Here is a 20,307-nt window from a genome sequence, read left to right as displayed (position 1 = left end):
TTTTGGGGTATTAAATAAGTCTAAAAAGTCCTTAAATTGTCACTTCACTGTCATCTGGGGACCCCCTCAAAATCATGCGGGATATAAACAATTTATGATGTCATAGCTAGGTCGCATGAAGTGTACTATAGATTAGACTCAACATACACACATACAAGCACACTCACATGAAGTATGCACACAGCGGCAAAGTAGCCTAAAGCATATTAACTCATCAATGAAACAGACTTTATTTGTAGAAAACAAACATTTCAAGACTTTCATAAAAGGCAAAATCCAACATAAAATGGGTTTTTGAAATATAAATTAATCATTGGACCCTTAAAAAATCACCACACATTATTTGGCTCCACAGTTTCTTTGGTAGCTAAGCCAACACTCAAGCTCCAAATAACTAAAACTTTTTTCAAGACTGCTTGAATAATGTTATTGTACAGAGGATACAAAAATAAAATAAACATTTTGTGTATGTTCTTTGAAATCTAATGAACGTCTGGGTAAAGGTTATGATAAATAATTTGACAATATAAAACACTGGAGTGTCAATGCGACATGCAGGAGTGCCAGTGTACAGGCACCCAGGCATGTTTGAGTGTATATGTATTAGAATACGTTAGTAACCATTGTTTTCCTGTGAGTTATAGCTTTGAGGCAGACCAACATTTAACAATGTATTACATAGATCTAAACTTTGGTGATCACCTATTAATCAAAAATAATGAAACCTTACCTTTTCCAATGAACATTTTAGTAACAGCCAAAGTGAATTATAAGATTGTAGCTAAATTTTGCTATACCCATACCAGGCTACCAATGACTAAACAGATAGCTCAGGATTTCTCTGCAATTGTTAGCAAAGTGAGTGAAAGTCAATGAGCACAACTTTCCCAAAAGACATATTTGCATTTGTCTGAATAGTTAGCTCTAGGGGAAACATTGGTGAGCTGGTTTGAAGATGCTGCATGTAATTTGACATACATTGATTTTCAGCATCAATATCCTTCACTAGCATTGCTAAAAGATACTAGCAACTTTTCCTAAATCTACGCTAAATGCTAATTGGATTGATTGAAAGGAACCCTGGCATATCGTGAATCTGACAAACTGAGCAATCCTTTTATGGTTCGTTAGGGTACTTCTTGGTTACTTTAGCACTGAGCAAAAGTTCATACGGAGTGCAAATAATAAAGACTTGAGGGAGGGGCGATCAAAAGTTTATGCATGGCATTCCTCCAACAACATTAAGAACAAACTATCAATCAGAGCAATATTAATACTGTCCAGAGGCTAGACATCAACCCCAACAGTCTCTGGGCTCAGAACACACGCATTGGGAATGGAACAGGCAATGGATTTGCTGTGGAAAGCCATTTGGACCCCATAAATGATTTGTCTTCAGCAGTGTTCTTTGCTTCACAGGGAAGGAAGAGTTGTACAACAGGAGTGTGTGAAGGAACAGGGGAATCCCCTTTTATCAGTCAGACTCGCTCAGGCTACAAGGTCGTCTCCATTCCTGGCCTCGTTCGTGGATCCACTTGTTTGATACTGAAAGCAAACAGACATTTTAAAACTAGAGGCGTGCATAGTTTAGCTGTGTTTCCAGCAACCTCTGGTGGACACATTTGCAGACAGAGTGACATACACAGACAGACAGACTCATTTACGTATAGTTTGGCACTCACTTTGCACGGCTCATCTAACAAGGTCATTATTAGAATCCTATTCTAGCCATTGAGTTATGTATTATTACCTGTAATGGCAAATCATCAGATTTGACATAAACCCAAAGCCAGGATTGACAATCGCTTAAACATTCATGACACTATAAAATACCTTGACCATGAGGTTTTAGAGAGACTAATAGCAACATCTGTGCTGTGAAAGATACCTGGCTTATGAAGCTGTACCTAAAGGTAGTTTTACCTAGGTCCATTCAAACACATTTTATTGGGGTTCTCAGTTATTTTCCAACCTTTCGTGCCCATGGCACACCAATGGGCAAGTCAAAATCCCACGACATAATGTATTATACCAAAATGTGCATAACTCACAACACATCACATCACGATGTGCCGTCAGCTATGTTCCAAAAAAAAAGAGAACTTGAGTAATTAAAAATTGTCACCTATAATGACATGCCCCAAATAGGGGCATGTCTACACACAAAGTACTGATATAGTACATTTCATAATCTTTTATATTATTGTATATCATTTGCAATAATAATGTGTGGTAGTCACAAAACCCCTCGGCACACCGTTTAGGGACCACTGCTTTATGGAGAAGCAGAAAACAAGCGAGACTCACTCACCCCACTTATTTCCCACCAGCACTGGGCAGGCTGCATGTCGCGTGCTGTAGTCTCCCTCTCCGCTGGGAAACAGGTTGTACCAGAAAACTGCAGTACCCTAAAATTAAGTGACAGAGGTTAGTGGGGCAATTTTTCAGGCGATCCCAAACTTTGCCATGACAAGAACCCCCAAATAGCCATATATGTACTGTGTGTGTGTGTGTGTGTGTGTGTGTGTGTGTGTGTGTCGGCTTGTGACATTCTCCAAAAGGGTTTACGCCCAAAGGGAAAATTAATGAATCAAAAGAAATATATATATACATGGTAATAGATGGTACACTGTAACATCAGCAGCAGGTAGCCTACCTTTTTGGGCCATACTGCAGCTCCTACATCTGGGAATACTGTGGCGCCACCTGCTGCTACGTCACTCATCTACGACACGGGGACAGAGATGCAAAAAGTGAGACAGGGATATCACACCAGTGTTTCCATCGTTACCATCACATTCTTTGTCTTCAGGAAAGTATTACCAGGATTCAGACTCCTTTTGACTGAAAGATTCTATTTCTGCATGTATGAATCACAAATGCTATAATAATGGAAAGATAATGGTTACAGCTTGAAGAATGTGTGTGATCATTTCAGGTCTTTTCAACATTTCCAGGACTCTTCCAAAGTTTTACAGATATTTATGATGTCCCAAAACTATATATTACTAATTAGCATGTTAATTAGCATGACTGTGAATCTCAGTCAAAACAGAAATTAATTTAAAAAAATGATAAAGTGACATTAACTGAGGGAATGCACAAAGCACTCACATAGAAGAGCCATGTTGCTATGCGGTTCCCAGTGCCCAGTTCTTTAAAAGCATCTGGCTCATCTTTCTGTGGAGACAGAGGCAACAACAGGAAAATGTCATACTTTAAGTCTCATGAGTAATGTTACCAAGACAATTCCTGTGTGGCATTTCAAAGGTCTTACCCTTCCGAAGTCAAAGTGAGGTTCGTATTGACCTCCAACACCGTAATTTGCAACCTGCAAAAGAGGGTAGGATGAAAATAAATGGTACAATTCACAACACAAATCACACACACACCAGAGATTGGTCAAATGATCCAGGCTGTTGTAATGTGTTTCAATCAAACTGTGCTTGCTTGCTTGAGTGCATTAACAGAATACAATTATGTGATGAGTGATGACATAACCGTCATACTGAATGACAACCTTGATGGTGATGACATGATATTCAAATAAGGGATTTGTAGGAATAAACTAAACCTTTAAAGATGAACAAGACATGCCTGACACACACCATAAACAAGTTATATAGGTTCAACAACCAAAACATAGCACATAAACATGATCTTCATACAAACCTGAAGTTCCTCTGCTGTGTCCATCTCCAGTCCTGTCAGGTCCTCAATTCTTTGGTTAATTTTTTCAATCAATGGATCCTCATAGGTGGTCAGCCAAGCACTGCAGACATCAGTTGAGAAGTCAGTGTGATGTGACTACATGTCCACAAGATGGCAGTACAGACTTGCAAGGATTACTTAAGAGTCAGTCAAGGGAATTTCATGCTGAAAATAGTTTAACTGAAAGCTCTTTTTTAGCAAGTAGCTCAGTAGCAAGGAACATTCATACCTTAGGATCAGGTGACAAAGATAATAAGGAGAAGAGGTGAAAACACTTTAAGAGAGAATATTAACAAGATAGCCCAAGATTCAGAATCTCCAATCAGCTCAGGGAGGTAGAGGTTGGCTAAGGAAGTTAAGTTGTTTCTCCACGTGTGCATTTGAGTCTACGAATGCTTCCCAGGACGTTAGCCAGGTCACAAGGGTCTTGTTGAGGACTAAAGCAGTGAATGTAATAAACGTGTTTTTTTGTGAATTGACCTCTATGCACACTACAGCCTTTCATCAAGTTTAGCTCACCCACTCTGACTCTGCAACACCCCCATAAAACAGGGCGGCTCTCTCTTGGCCAGGCGATGACAATGCATGGCAATGAATTCAGTCATATAATCTATTAAAAGGTGTCAAGTCTTTGCTTCTGCAGATTCAGACCACATCATAAGATTCCTAGGCTACACTACATAAAATGGAGAATAGTATTAGGGCTAAATCGAGCAGAAGTCATGGCTCAAGAAAAGCTCAGCTTTACCTCTGTGGAATCAATTCCGAGCATCTGTTCTTTTAACTGGCTACATTCTTGCCTTTTAAGACAGTCTCAGCCAATCAGATGACTCCTATTTGTGTTACAAGATTATTATTAACTTCCCGAGATAAGTGACTATGTTTGTCTTTTGTCAATCTGATTTATACAAAAAAGAATATTGGGAGAGTGTCAAACATAAATCAAAAGGGATTAAGGGGCTAAATGTGGCAAAATAGTTCACCAATCCTGAAATTCCCACAACAATAATTGGGCTCCTACATTGACTGTTGAGTCAGTCAGAAACCTTCCTTCCCTTCCGAGTTCATCTCACCTACGCACACAGCCTATCAGCTGACACATATTGTACAACACCCACAACCATTGACTCTAAAAAAACAATGTTCAATGTTTCACATACACACACACACACGCACACGCACACACACACACACACACACACACACACACACACACACACACACACACGCATTCACAGATAAAGGAGCTAAATTGCTCAGGGATGCTACACATACTCAGAGTAATAAGCAGGGATGCTAAAACCAAAGGGGCGTTTGGATGCAAGACAATGTTATTTAGGTTTAACATGTCTATGTGAAGCTGTTAGGAGATTTAAGTAGTAATAGATAGCTTCCACAAGGGGGTGCCTTCTTTAGATAAAGAAGAACAGATTGGATAGAAAACGTGGCACACACACTCTTGTGGCACTTGTGTGCCTCAGCGTTCATATGCACATGTGCCAGTCAGTAGCGTGCATAGGTGTGTCCCCGAAAGCACACGGATCCATGTTCAGGGAAGTGGCAGAAGCATAGAGTAGAACCAGAGCAGCCACAATGCGCTCATCCATCAGATATGAGCCTAGGCGATGGACATATTCATTCCAGGGAACAGCACAGAGGAAAGGACCCTGAAGATCCTTTTATTGTGACTCCCACATAACTTGGGCCAGGCTTTTGGAGAGAGGAAAAGAGACCTTCAACTCATGACCTTGAATTAAAATCCTCGAGTCATACGGTTACAATGGAAGAGTGAAAACTTTCAGCTGCACATGGAACCCCCGCTACAACGCTTCAGTTTAAACTATGTCCTGGGTGTATCCAGGGTTCTAGAGAAAAGGTTATTAACATCGGTTTAAACTCAGTTTTATGCAACCCATTGTGTTGGTTTTCCATGTGCGCACTGAAATGTTCATTTTTCCACGGTGTTTGGCGGTTACAGGTATGACCAGGAAATACAAGGATGGATGGACGAGGATGGGAAGGCCTTGAAGTCAGACACAGAGAGTGACATTTGACCCCTTACCTCTTGGAGACTCTGTAATGGGCTGTGGTGAGTTTTCCAGTTTGTGGATCATGCACCGTGGCACGCCTTAACTATCCCCCCGCGGCACAAGGACACAGACGGTGAGAACAAGAACAAAAATGAAGGAAATGAAAGTGAGGGGAGGAGAAGTGAGAGAAAGAGAGGAGAGAGAAAAAAGAAGCAGATCTGGTCACTTGTGTTCAATGTTAATGTCAAGGAGGAGAGCGTTTCTAAAGGCGAGATCCTCGATGAAATCCAGGACTAAAAGAAACTATGTTAATTACTAGCAGCAGAAAAATGAACACCTCTTCTTCCACCACCCTTCACCCTTTGTAGTGTTACCTTTCCACTGACTTCTGAGCAAAAACTGTAAACAGTTGTGCCGATAAGGTATGAATGTCATCAGAATTACGGCACAATGGGTGCACATAATCAATCTCCATTAAATGTAGGTGTATGAGCCCTTGATTACGAATACTCTTGTGGCACCAACTTGTAATTTGCATCCCAGTTTTGTGTTTTGTGTTTCTGCTCAGTAGTCTTCAGGACTAAATGATATGACGAAGGTAGAGACGGATGGAGGGATGGTGGAAGGACTGCGAAGGCCAGGAACAGGTGAGACAGGTGAATGGAGGAAGGAAAAAGGAGATGGTCTTATGCCTGTTTTATACATAGATGTGCACCCGTGTCACACACCAAAAATAGACCATCTACTATTGGTGCTGTGCGACACCGGCGCGCATTTCCTCTCCTCTCCTCCCTCCTCCCCCCTGCTACCTCCACAGTGTTTCCTGGCTTGTGGTTTACCTCTTGCTGATCCGATATGGGGCAGTCTCCAGCACACCAGTTATAGGGTTGGAGATGGTCGCCCTGCGCAGCTGTGGAGCCAGGGACATGATTTATACCCACACACATACCCGCACAGACATGGCTATGTCTGTGTATGTGTGTGTGCATGTGTGTGTGCATGTGTGGTAGCAATCCAAACCAGCAGGATCAGCTTAACCAGCATGGCTTATTTTGAAATACCACTTCTAATTCCACTTGTTTATGAATGGAGCGTCTAACTAAACCAAAACTATATTTCTCTACCACAAAATTAGGTCAAATAAAATGTATATGATCTGGGATTATTATTTAAATTAAGTTGAGTGGACGGATCTCTGCCAGGAGATTCATGTTTTCCGCCCTGTGTGGCTGTGTTTCAGTCTGCAGCTAATCTTGCAGGCATGCAATTCGCCGTCACAAGCCATGGCTTGAGACTGAAATGCCAATTTGTGAAAGTTGCATAACTTCCACGGTCTATCTAGTTATTATCATAAGTTGTGTCTGGCAGTACTTTGAGTATGTAAATTATCATTTATAGCATTGTAAAACAGTACTAGATGTAAAGTAACTAAAACCAGACTATAAGACAACAAAACTGAGAAAACACTATGAGAAATAACTAAAAGTACACAAAAAGATTAAGTGTAATTGAAACAAAAATTAAAACAAAGTTAAAACTATAATAACCATGTTGGAAACACTGCAGACATATAATATAATACATGCATATAAAATGTATGTATATATTTAAAGGTCTGGGAGTAAGGGGGTTCCTTACTCTAGGCAGGGCCAGCTCCTTGACCCTCTGTATCTCACTGTGAGAGATAATGTCATGGTAGCGGACAATGTAGGGACGATCCCACTCATCTTCCTGTTTGACCGGCGACAGCACGTACTGGGGGTTGCGGTTGTTGTCATGGTAACGGCAGAACAGCCGGCTCTGTCTGCGGGGGGTCTGTGGGGATTACCAACCAAGAGTTAAAATTCCGGAGTTTGTTACGTTTTTTCCTGATCTGGTCATTCATAAGACTGACTGTCTGGGGGAAATAGCTATTTAGTAGCCGATAACCTGTGGCAGCATCTGTGCGATGTTTATGTCGGTTTAGGACCAAACTGACTGACTATGGACTATGTACTGAATGGAAGCAAGCCAGCATCTCATGCAAGTGTGCAGTTGTATGCATAGTAAAATCTGGGGTGTTGATTTAACTAATTGACCCTGTGTATCTAAGTGAATCTGCCTGCAGTCCTCACCATTTTGATTCCCTCTCCTCGACAAAGCATCTCGTACTTCTTCCTTTCCGGAAGGGGTTCCTTGAAGGCCTTCTTTTTAGGCTTCTTCTCACTTATTTCTCTCTTCTGTCGCTCCTCTTTTTCCTTTGGAGTTTCGTCCTTCATCTGCTTCTCCAGCTGGAACTCAAAGTACTTCAGGTTGCCCTGGGCGCGCTGGTGCTCTGGGTCTAGAGAGACAAGCAGTTATATAGAAGAAGTGAAACAAAATGTTTGATTGAATACAAAAGGCTCCTAAACAAGCAAGCACAAAGTGATTCTCTTAATAAAGAGAACAACTGTGAGAGACACTCTCTTAGCATTGATGTTGCAAGGTACGCTTCCTGCGACAGGATGCATTAACCCTTTAAGACCTGAGGCGATAATAAAAAAAAATCTAAATCCTAACAGTTCTTGAAAAAAAAAAAAAAAAAAGTCAAGATTTTTCTAAAATAGCAGATCTACAAGCTCATAGCGCGGCACTCGGTGCCGCGCTATGAGCTTGTATATCTGCTATTTTTGAATAGCCAAAGACATCTAAAGTGACACTGATGCGTTCCAGGTCTTAAAGGGTTAAACTCACTATCGATGCACAACCAATTTTACCCTGATAATGTTAGAATATGGAATGGGGCTATACCAAACAGAATCTCCCAGAGTAGCCCTGCAATGCACTAACATATGTGTGGGGTAGGGACAGTATTTTCTACATGCACCTGGAAGATAAAGACCTCCCAGTCTCCACTCATGCAAAGTTCTGAGTTCAGCAGAACAAAATCAGGACAGATACTGATAAAGATCTTTTTAGATTGCATTTGTTACAGTATAGTTACCAAGTTACTCACCAAGTATGAGGAGTCTCTTGGTGTATTCTAAGGCCCGATCTATGTCCCCCTGCTGGTAGATGGAGTAGCTGAGGTAGTCCAACACTGTGACCTTGTCTGTGGTGGACTCCTCCCCTTGGTCCAGTTGCCTCAAGGCCTGAGTCATCCACAGCTCTGTGTGGTAGTAATCCACCTCCGTGTAGGCGATCTTACCCAGCTCATAGCAGTCCTCCACGGTCATGGGGCTTTTGTATGTCGCTCCTAGAGTGAAACATTATACAGGAGGGGTAAGAGAATATAATAGAAATATTATTGTCCAAAAACACTACAGCAAAGTTTTATTTTAGGTGGCAATATCAAAGAAACTGGAACTTATAATAATAAGGAGTGAAAGTGGCGCGCCGCAATTATCAGCTTGCATTAATTAGTAACTATCAATAAATATTTGGTATTAATACGATACCTTGGGAGCAGTTAGGTGTTAAGTGTCTTGCTCAGGGACACTTAGCTCGCCGGTTTGCCTCCCCTATTCCGTCTATGTGTCTATGTGTCTAATGTATTCCCAGACGGCCTCGCCACTGACTCCCCTATGGCTGCCCGTAGCTTGTGTACAAAACTTCATTTATAGAGCTGGCTTTTTACAAATCCTGTCAAATTGTGTTTTTATTCATAAAAAACGATAAATGTGGAAACAAGTTGGCTCCTCACCAGGCAGGTCTCCAGTGGAGATTGTGTTAGTGTCCAATCTGTAAGTATCCTGCAGACGGAGCAAAGCCTTGGCAGCCCCCGTCTGGTCATCTTCTGTGGGGAAGTGCTGTCTCTGAACGGTCAGATTGGAAATGAAACCTGGAAGTGAAAGAGAGATGAGAACATTTTAGGAAGTGACAGAGAAACAGTAAGTAATTTAAACATCATCACATGACCATTTCGCTAAACAAAAGGTTAGCTTGAACTTTAAAAAGTGGTGTATTAAATAAAGCTCTTTATTAAACGACACTTGACATGGTAATGAAACAAACAAAGTATAAATTAATTGTGAGCAACATTCAACCATGATGACAAGTAGACAATAAATGTACCTTGATATGAGGATTATACATTCTCACACTTTCACTACTGAGACAACTACAAGAAATATATATAGAGATTTTCCCTTACGAGTACAAGCACTAGCAATAGATTGTGCTTGAGTGTCAATGAGATGTGTTCCACAATCCCAACATCATTCCATTTCAGAGTATTTTATGACATAGATTGTTGGGGCTAAACCTGGGTTTACTTTAATCTCCTTGGTGTACTAGAGTAGATGGGGTTTCCTGCATCAGGACAATTCTTATAGCATCAAGTAAAGTCAAACACAGAAAACCATTATAAACCGACTTTGAGTGAGATACTTTCCTGTGATTCTTTAAACTTCCTGGAAATAATCGCACTCTCCGCTATGGCCGCCCAACCCACATGGTACCCCATTCAGGTTAATCACTTAAACCCTATGTGCTTTGTCGTACGACAAATAGCGAAAATAGCCGATTTATGCAACGAGTTGTGAGCTTATAGAATGTTTTGTTAGGGACACAAGGTTGAAAGTGGTTGAACAAAAGCTCAGGGTTCCTATCTGATCCAGGTGTGCCCCTGTCACACATCTTTACCGTCTGTGGTGTCTTTGAGTACCAGGCTCTCCAGGTCACCCCACTCTGTGTTCAGCCTCTTCATCAGCTTGAAGGCGTTGACCGGGTGCCCCAGGAAGCCCTCTGGGTCATGTGTGGCAGTGGCTGATAGCGAATCCAGCTTGTCAGCCCACCTGACAGACAACAGGGGAAACACAGTCAGTGCCAATGCTTGAATTTGCTTAATAAATCCTGAAGCAATTTAGCTCCTTTATCTGTGAATGCGTGAGTGCGTGTGTGTGTGTGTGTGTGTGTGTGTGTGTGTGTGTGTGTGTGTGTGTGTGTGTGTGTGTGTGTGTGTGTGTGTGTGTGTGTGTGTGTGCAGCCCGCGTGCGTATGAGTGTGTGCGTATGAGTGCGTATAAGTGCGTGCGTGTGTGAACTGACCGTTTAATCTGCTCCAGTTTGCTCTCTTCTGCTCTGATGTAGTCCTTCAATGAGGTGACCAGGTCCTTTTCAGTGTATAGCAGATCAGTCATCTGACCTGAGGGAGGGAATATCACAAAAGAGAATAGAGTCAGCACACTGGTGATGTTGAAAAAGCTCTGTTGTATTCTTTTTGGGGCGGTGTAGCCGCCCCCTATAAGTGAGTTTTGGACACCGACCAAAAAATGTGTACACCCCCTAACCCTTCCATCCTTCCAGCCAATCACATTACAGCTAGTGTCATCACGACTAACTGTAATGTGATTGGCTGACTTTGCAAATTCAGGACTGTGATTGGCTAGCGAAACACATGACACATGTGCAGCCCTATGAATAGCAGTATGGAAAAAGTCATTGTCCTTTTTTTTAAGTGAGTCATGTTGTGATGACCACACACCACCCACTTCACACTGGGTGTGATTTTTAGCCGCCAGCTGAAAGCTCTGAAAGCTCTGTATTCACTCTGACTCTGACCCGACAGATTTCCGACATGTATTCAACACTTTTTTGCTATTGGCTGTCCTGGCTGTCCTTCACTACTTCACAGCCAATGGGGAGACACTACTTTAAAGCCAATGGACGGCCGTCCTAGCCAATGGACGGCCGTCGTTTACAGCACCCGCCTTGGTATGTTGTTAGCTGCTAGCATGGCCTGCTACTTGTATTGTGTAACTGCTGGTTCATAATGCAACCTGATAATAATGTCCAAAGCATGTCTGTGAACGTTTACATCCATTACAGTGTTGGCATTAGTTGGGATTAATGATTATTAGCCAAACCAACTTAATATGAGCCGTTAGCGTGTTTCTAAGCTAACGGACGTTTAGCGTTAGCATGCGGCTAACGTTAATGCTAACGTCGTCACCGTGACTGAACTAACAATGTAAACATCTCATCTACAAACTTTATGAACCTTACTGTGGTTAATGTTATCAGTGCTACCCAAGTAGTCCATTGAAAAGTATTATTTTGGTGTATTTTGTGTATTGTAACTTGGACACTGTAACTTAATGGTAGAGGGGGACGCGTTGTACGTTCAGAATGCCTCATGGGTAATGTAGTCATTTTCTGCTATTTCGGTTCTACTGTGATAGACTGTATTGGGGCAAAAAAAGCCTGCCGCTGGCGGCTATATTATGACTTGTCATATCTTGTTTTTTATATATTCATATACATGGGAATGGGCAAACAAATACTTTTATATACAGTAGGTCATCATCTACACACTGATGGGCTAACCCCAATAGGGCAAGTGAGGTCACAACAGTCAACTCAACTCATCAATTGGCTGAATTTGCATAAAATAAAAATAAATATAAACAGTGTGGACCCATCCCTGAATCCAAATAGCAATACAAATATTTACATTTAAAGTATCCCGAGACTAATACATCATATATATAGGGTACTCAAAAACAAGAGAACACAGTATAGGACATCATGTATGAAGTGTTTTTTGTTTGTTATATATATAATTAATAATGATAATTGCAACAGGGACAACATCCCTCAAGTGGATCTCAACAAGTCTGAGATCCACCTTGGAGCAACACCGTTTCAAGGCCGATCCCAAGATCCACAGATCCACAGATCCAAGATTGTGTGAAGACAAGATATGGCGATAAAATAAAGGCTAAATAGCTAATAGGTTTTCTATTTCCATCTATCTTATTTTTCACAAGCTGTATAGGATCATTAGAGGAGTTGATTATTTTAAGATCGTAGCTTTGAGGAAGAATGTGGCTAGAATTCAAAACAGAGATGATGATGACAGACAAACAAGTCACATATTTCACAGGTCTTCATGCAGTCTTACCGATGGAAGTGAAGAAGTCTTTGTCGGCCAAGAGAGACTGTAGGAGGCAGCTCAGCAACAGGAAGCACCACGAACACTGCAACGCCATCCTGGAAATGCTAGGAGTTACAAAAAGATAGAAAGCGGTCAAAAGAATCAAGGCCTTGGGTGCACCTTGTGTGAATGCTTACTGCATTGATCAAATCATTGCAACGTTGCCAGTGGTTCTCAAACTTTTTCATGTCAAGGACCCCCAAATTAATATGTATTAGGCTGTGGACCCCCATCTGAAAATATTTTGTGCCAGGGACCTCCAGAATAGAAGACTTGTTACAAAATTCAAAATTATTTAAAAAAATGTACGCTATTATACTATATATAGTAGAATATGGACAAAGTGGTTAAACTTATTTTGACGCTATTAACTAATTTTCCTGGGGAACCCCTAGAACCCCCCCCCCAGGACCCCTAAACAGGTTTATGTTATTGTCAGAATCAGACAAACAGGCAAAGACAGTCACTGAGGCCTAGCCCTAGTCTGTCTGATGTGGCTCTCTCTACCAAGTGTCTGACCTCTCAGCCCTAAGCTGCTTCTGTCCTCTGCTTTGTCCATTCTGAGGAAGCAAGTTGAAACATGTAGATGTGTAGATGAAGGAAGACTACCACACAAGGCAGCAGAAGCCATGTCAATGTACGTATGTGAGACAGCTAGAAGCTTCCACAGAAAGCAGAGGGAAAATAGTAAACATTTAGGGGGGGAAAAGACCCTAACCCTAACCCAAACCCTAACCCTAACCCAAAATGTGATGCTATCCATAATCCGTAAAGAACCACAAGCTTCCACCCACCATACTAGGCCAAATATAACTTGTTGGTGGTGACCACTGTGCCTGGTTTGAGTCTATAGGACAGGCACAGCCATGCCCTGTCACTGGGCTTCTGTACAGTGAAGTGTAGCATTATTATGCTAACAGAGAGAGAGAGAGAAAGCGAGAGAAAGAGAGAGAGAGAGAGAGACAGAGAGAGAGAGAGAGAGATACACAGAGAGGCACAGAGAGTAGACAGACAGACAGACAGACAGACAGACAGACAGACAGACAGAAAGAGGTGCGTGTGTTAACCCCTCCCGTTCACTTCGATCAGCTAACACAGGAATGCTGACTGAGCCTTCCCTAAAATACACTGGACAACGCTCCACAAGTCCTAGACTCTTCTCCCCCCTGGCTCCCAAATTGTGGGAAAAACACCCTATTGCAGTCAGAACTGCAGACTCCTTCTTGCCATCTTCTCTTTCGATTGATGCTAGTAGTGACTGACCAAGATATGGCTACAATACCTCAATTCACTGTGTGTGTGTGTGTGTGCGCGCGCGTACATGCGTGTGTGTGTGTGTGTGTGTGTGTGTGTGTGTGTGTGTGTGTGTGTGGATGGCTAAGTGCACACATCGTGTGTACATGCATAGGTTCATATGTTACGCACAGTGGGCAGTAGGTAGCCTGACTTGCTTCGAGAAACACAGCTGTATTTATTACAACCCGGTTTGAGAGAAGGGGGGGGTTTGGGGTTGCATGAAGGGCAGAAAACAGGAGGGCAGGAAATGGCAGGGTTAACGTCTGGGCGGAGGAGGCTTCATTCACAAATAGAAATTATCTCTGGACTGAAAACAAACAGCTTATTAGTCAGGAGGCTTGAAAGGATATTGTGGTCAAGTGATATATAGATGATATTCAGTAGAATGCAGTTTGATAATACACTTCACCCTGTATTTTCAACATATCTTTTCTGTAGTGAATAGAGTTATTTGAGGTGAGCAAATAATTCAACAAGCACAGCGAACAGTGGAATGGTTATGCCAACTGTATAAATAATTGCGTGATGGAGTTGGCCTCAAGGCCAGACCCACATTTGATGAAAATGAAGGAAAAAAAACAGCATATGGCACTTCCATTCAGGTCACAGAGAGTGAAGACATGGAGAGCACTTTTAGAAAACTAAACTCTCAGATACACAACATTTTAAATCAATTCAGTTAATTCAATCTGAATTCTATTTAAAATTGCAAAAATGAATATTACATTACAGTGCAGGATGTGACACAATAGCATTGGCTTGTTCATATGCCAAGATCATCTGTCCCAATAGGCAAGAACATTGTCATAGCCTAAGCCACGTAGACGATGATGTTATTATTGAGTTATAACATGTGATTACCGACAGCTACATTGTCACTATGTGTAAGGATTACCATTGAGGTGGCTGTTGTTATACCACATTCGTAACAGTCAGTAAATTGGGAGCGAGTCAGCAAGTGTATGTGTGTACATGCATTAATGTATCAGTCTGACTGGCTGCATTCATGCATGCGTGTATTTGCATGCTTGTGTAACCCCCCCCCCTTTTAGAGAACATATTTTTCACAAGATTTGCCTAAACTAGTTCTCTCCCTGACCTTTTCCAGCAGTGAAAAAACAGGGCTGCGGTAGGCTTGGACCTGTCATAATAATTGTGATAATTGAACCTCATATAGGGGGATTCCGTTCAGTCGTCTTTTTACCCCTTGGCCTGAGGTGAACTACTGCGGAACTAATGTAGTGCTCCCAGCTGTCATCTGACAGACAGCACAGAAACTACACCGCTGGGTTTAGTTTGATCACTAACTACAACTAGACATGACTTATAGTCAATGTATGTTGTACCAACTTGTACTCGATCATCAAACACATGGAACCCTATAATACAGCTGGGTTTTGGGGTTTTGGGGGACAGCCACTAATGCCCAAAATGTTGATCTTAATCTGCCAATGTAGCTGCATTGCTGATTAAGGAAGCCAATGCCATAATTGTGCAGAATCTGAAAGAAGTAAACTGCAGGAGTCAGTCAGGAGCTTAAGATTTTCAGGAAAACAAAACGTTTAGGGATAGATTGCTGTATTTCTCCAAACACATTTCTCCACATATAGAAGTCATACTACAACCTATTATCACCATAACTGTCAACTAAACTGAGGCACACACAAATTCAAACCCTACTAATAAAGCACTGGCAACTTTATGCCTACTAACTCCTGTCCTGAAGGCCTCTGGCTGAGCCAAAGATGCTCTTCAACTCTGGCTGAGCTCTGATGTGTGTGTGTGTGTGTGTGTGTGTGTGTGTGTGTGTGTGTGTGTGTGTGTGTGTGTGTGTGTGTGTGTGTGTGTGTGTGTGTGTGTGTGTGTGTGTGTGTGTGTGTGTGTGTGTGTGTGTGTGTGTGTGTGTCACACTGCTGGAAAATTATCAAAAGGAAAATAAAAGGAAAGAAAGTTTGTGGGAGTGACAGTTCTAGAATAAGAGAGTTCCAGAGAGGAGGATGTGGCTGGATAGAACTTGCCACGTCTTCGCCCCTCCCTTGCAGGGGAAACTATGCTACGCATGAAGACCAATACATCAAGGGTTGCCATGTCCGCTTATTATAGCGACTTTGGGCTTGTTTTTCTGTAAAGTTGCTTGTAAATATTGGTAGTTGCGGTTATTTGGGCTTGTTTCTAAAGTGTACTTGCTTATTTAGACTTGCTTCCAATTTTTTAAATTATTATTTAAACCAGTGTCTCAAATATTTTCATGAGTGTTTTGTGCCCAGGGAGCATTTGTGTTGTTAAAGAATGTTTCAAAATTATTCCACATTTTATTGAAAATAGCAGATCTACAAGTCGCTTGTAGCAGATCTACAAGTCGCATTGCGACGCTTTGTGAGCTTGTAGATCTGCTATTTTCAAAAACTCTTGCAATATAATGTGGATTTTTTAAATAGCCGATGCATATACTTGGTTGCTTATTTCTCTCACAAAATCTGGCAACACTGCAATACATCCATCCATGATGGAGACTGTCGATCCCCGGTTAACTCACTGATCACTAATCATTATCCCGACCCGAACCCGAACAGAGGGGTAAACATCAGGAAAGGGGCTCGTTTGACTTACTAACAACTAGCTTGTATAAGTCCTAACTCGTAACTCGAGTCCTAACAGAATGAATCGTTTGTTCTGCTTAAACTTAATACCATGAGCTATCCCTAAAAGAACCACAACTCAAACTACAAGTCACGACTACTGCAACATTTCAGTATCGTTCTTTAGTATGAGTATAAGTAGGCCCACAGCCTTGTATAATATGAGACAATATACAAAATAAGTAGTTTGACTTACTAACAACTAGTGTGTAGAAGTCGTAACTTGTAACAGCCCTAACTCTTAATTGTTTGTTTTTAACTTGCTTAAACTAAATACCACGAGCTATCCCTAAGAACCACAACTCAAACGACTGCTGCAACATTAGTAGTGTTCTTTAAGTATAAGTAGGCCTACAGCCTTGTGTAATTAATAATACGAGACTAAAACTTTTAAAAAAAAGTTAACATTCCACACAACAGTAGGCTACTGTTATACAGCAGCAATGCCCACACGCTGCATCGGAATTCCAGACTGCAGTCCCAAAGCACCAAAACAAGTCAAAGCACGGCTTCAAACGTCTTTTAACTTGGTTTAGGACGTTAAATAAACACTCGAACATGTGGCTAAATTGACCCAAACAGCCCGTTAACGTCACCAGCATGCTATTTAATCCATCCCCGAATACGTTGTGAATCGACATTTACCGAAACGAGAGCATGTTGGGTCTCTGATGTCTGATGATGATGGCCCGGTACAGGATCCTCTCCACTCCAGTGATCAGGGTTTGTAAAGGCAGCAGTGATTATGGAATCATGAAGTTGCAGACGCTGTGAAACCTGTCCACTGGTGTGTTCGTATGTGTGACTGTGCGCTCGATGATGATCCCGATTCCCTCTGAATGGATGGATGGATCGATACGAGACTAAACGTTTACGTCGGGACCGGTCGGGTTCACCTCCGGTTCGGTGCAACTGTTCGCCATCTGGCGGTTTGGGCTGGTTTTTATCCACAAGTTAAAAATGCTACGTGCGGAATCTCACACACTCTGTCTGGCCTGGCGGAGAAGGAGGAGTTGGAGCCTATACCAGATAGTTTTCGGGACTTGCGCCCGGCCATGGGGGAGGTGTGTATGGGAGCGACCCGACCATGCATGCTTATTTTGGTTAGTTAACGCACGCCAGATAGCCGTAGGCTCTGACCCACGCATAGCGCCGTCGCCGCCGTGCATTGCATGTACCAACATGCTATGTTCTTCACTGCTTTTTTTTGTGGTCTGATAGTTTAGATCAGTCCAATGCTGCACATCATGTCATGGTGTGCATCAAGGTACTGTGACTGTATGGGAGTGTGGGAAATCCAAAGCCCTGCGTGTTTGTTTGCATGCAATCTGGGAACCAGATTGATAGTTAGTTTGTTTATTAGGGCAGAATCAGTCTTGAGAGTAGAGTTTGCAGTTTGCACGTGTAAAAAGGGAGACGCAAGGTTTGTAGATTTGTAGAACTGCAAAGTTGTGTGTGTGTGTGTGTGTGTGTGTGTGGGGTTGCCACTGGGTTGCGCTGTTAAACCTGTGCCAGTCCCAGTTACTGTCCTGTCCCAATCCACATTTCAGCTCCTGACCACCTTACCCTCCCCCTCCTCATGCATACTGTATGTAACAGATACATACTTTAACTTGGTGAAGCCTCTCCAGCTCTTCACCTGGGCCTCCTACAGTAGGTGAAAAATTTAGCATTGGTAGTATGTGGGTTCTCTGGGGGAGGTGCTGATGGGAGTAAACAATGCTATTAACTCAAAAGCCCAGATGACATACAGGTGTTTCTCAGCCCTGTAGGCCCACAGTTGCAAAGTAGACCACATTACACAGTCCAATGGATGCTAATTATGAACACAAGAACGCTCGCCCCAAAACACTCGCCCTGGGTCAAATCTGGCGCCCTCGTAACGGTCGCGACCAGATATTCCTAAACAGTAAAACTATGCCTAAACCTAACCTTATTTCTAAACATAACCTCAGTAAAACTATGGCCAAATCTAAACTTATTCCTAAACTAAACCTTAGTAAAACTATGCCTAACCCTGAACCTATCCCTACTGTAAGAACCTGTTCTAGTTTATTGGATAAAAAATATGTGTTATTTGCATTCAAAACGTTTTAGGATGTAAGAGAAAAGGGAACAAATATTATGGAGTTAGGTCTGTGGCATACTCGCAGCGTGCACACATGTTTTTGCACTGATCGTCCAGTGGTTTGCAAGATTAGCTCCTGACATACACAGACACACATACACACGTGCACACACACAGACACACAAACACATCCTTTTCTAGACAGATAGACTCCTGCAGAGCCACTCAGTAAAACTGTAAAAACATCACATTAGAGGAGGTAGCAAATAAAAAACAATATTATTTGTGGTATATCAAACAAAACAGGAAGAGGATGAAATTGGTTTGTGCAGTAAATATGAAATATTTACGCTATAGTGCAATTATCTAAATAATAATTCAAAATATATGTAGTTGGATACATGTAATATATCTTGTTCAGGTAAATGGTAGCCTCGTACCCAAGCACCCACTCTCCCTGCTTGCCGCGGAACGCTCGCCCTCGATCAGCCCCGGAACATTCGGCCTACTTGGTGAGAACAGACTACAGCCTGTTATGGCACTATTGGACTGTCAAATATTTATCTATTATTTCATGATTGTATGTATTCCAGATTTTCCATTTGCTTCACACCCACTGTCTCTCCTTTGATAAGGAGAAAGCCACACCCCACCTGATACCCCCTGGCCCTAGCCAAGAGTAACACAAAGGTAAGACACCTCCTTGTTTTATGTGTTTATTCCTGCTTAGATATTAAGATATAAGAGTGACTGACAGAGAAATGGGGGGGGGGGCTTTTTGAGGAGATGGGCTGAGTGAGAACTTAGAAGACATTAGAGATGCAGACCAAGCCTGCAACCCTTTTGATCAAGCTATTACGTATGTAAAAGGCCCTGCCACACCTATTGTTGTTTCTTGGGAGAGAGGTATAAAGACACTGAGAAAAGATATGAGGGGGAGTTCTTTTAAGAGAGCTTGGAGGGGACACCACGCGGGAAGGAGCATTAGAGGGAACTCAGGGCACCGGCCCTCTTGGGTTATGGGGGGACATTTAAGAGAAACATGCTTGTTTTTGATGCAGTTGGACTCGACAAATAAACATATTTCTTATCAGCTTCACCTCGACTGGATATATATTATTTCCATAACAAGCCCCTAATGTTAAGTTAGGACGTAGTTACGGTAGGCAAAACAACTGTTAAAACGACAGAGGTGCACCGTCTGAAGTGGACTTCAGCCACGAGAGGCACCACTGAGCGAGCTGGCAGGCGAGCGTGTCTTCGTGCCAAACGTTAACAGGCAAAACACGACAGAAGTCAGATTCCAACTCGGGTCCTTGCAGCAACTCACAAGGAGCATACTCATAATCCTGATTGTTAATTTAACTCTGAGAGTGTGTACAAATGTAACCCATTTGGTCGGATTTGTTCATTCTCTGTGATCCATGCAGTAACTAACTGGCTGTGCCACCAGGCACCCCTGTATTGGATACTTATTAGCCAGACTGGGTGACACCACCTTTAATCAGTGGGTGTCTGTATTCAGGTCAGAGTCCTGTGAGCTCGATCAATGAATGAGGCCCTACCCCTGCAAATGTGTTTGAGCTTCAACGGACAACAACAACCCCCCCCCCCCCCCCCACCTTCTCAACTAAAACAAATCTGTGTACTTAAGTGGCTTCGCCCATAA

The 20,307-nt window shown here is 42.2% G+C and overlaps 1 protein-coding gene across 1 annotated transcript; it reads right to left on the bottom strand.

The window, feature by feature from the left end:
• Positions 1-206: 206 nt before the first annotated feature.
• On the bottom strand, positions 207-17,580 carry p4ha1b (prolyl 4-hydroxylase, alpha polypeptide I b). Its single transcript, XM_084076496.1, has 15 exons — positions 17,216-17,580; positions 12,603-12,700; positions 10,748-10,844; positions 10,344-10,495; positions 9,403-9,540; positions 8,716-8,955; positions 7,856-8,061; positions 7,380-7,556; positions 6,581-6,651; positions 3,673-3,772; positions 3,278-3,331; positions 3,115-3,180; positions 2,657-2,725; positions 2,312-2,408; positions 207-1,545 (listed from the first exon to the last, which is right to left on the bottom strand). The coding sequence occupies exons 1-15, from the start codon at positions 17,227-17,229 to the stop codon at positions 1,475-1,477; spliced, it is 1,650 nt and encodes a 549-aa protein (XP_083932622.1). The 5' UTR covers positions 17,230-17,580; the 3' UTR covers positions 207-1,474.
• Between the last annotated feature and the right edge of the window lie 2,727 nt (positions 17,581-20,307).

The sequence above is a fragment of the Gymnoscopelus microlampas genome (assembly GCF_963454915.1).
Source record: "Gymnoscopelus microlampas genome assembly, chromosome: 13".
NCBI lineage: Eukaryota > Metazoa > Chordata > Actinopteri > Myctophiformes > Myctophidae > Gymnoscopelus > Gymnoscopelus microlampas.
Note: the sequence above shows the minus strand (reverse complement) of the source record. Positions and strands in the feature narration are given on the sequence as shown.

Coding starts and splice junctions, on each gene's coding strand:
- p4ha1b (XM_084076496.1), bottom strand. Junction 8,956..9,402: donor CTCCACTGGAGACCTGCCTG/GTGAGGAGCCAA, acceptor GTTTCACTCTAG/GAGCGACATACAAAAGCCCC. Junction 2,726..3,114: donor TAGCAACATGGCTCTTCTAT/GTGAGTGCTTTG, acceptor CCCGTGTCGTAG/ATGAGTGACGTAGCAGCAGG.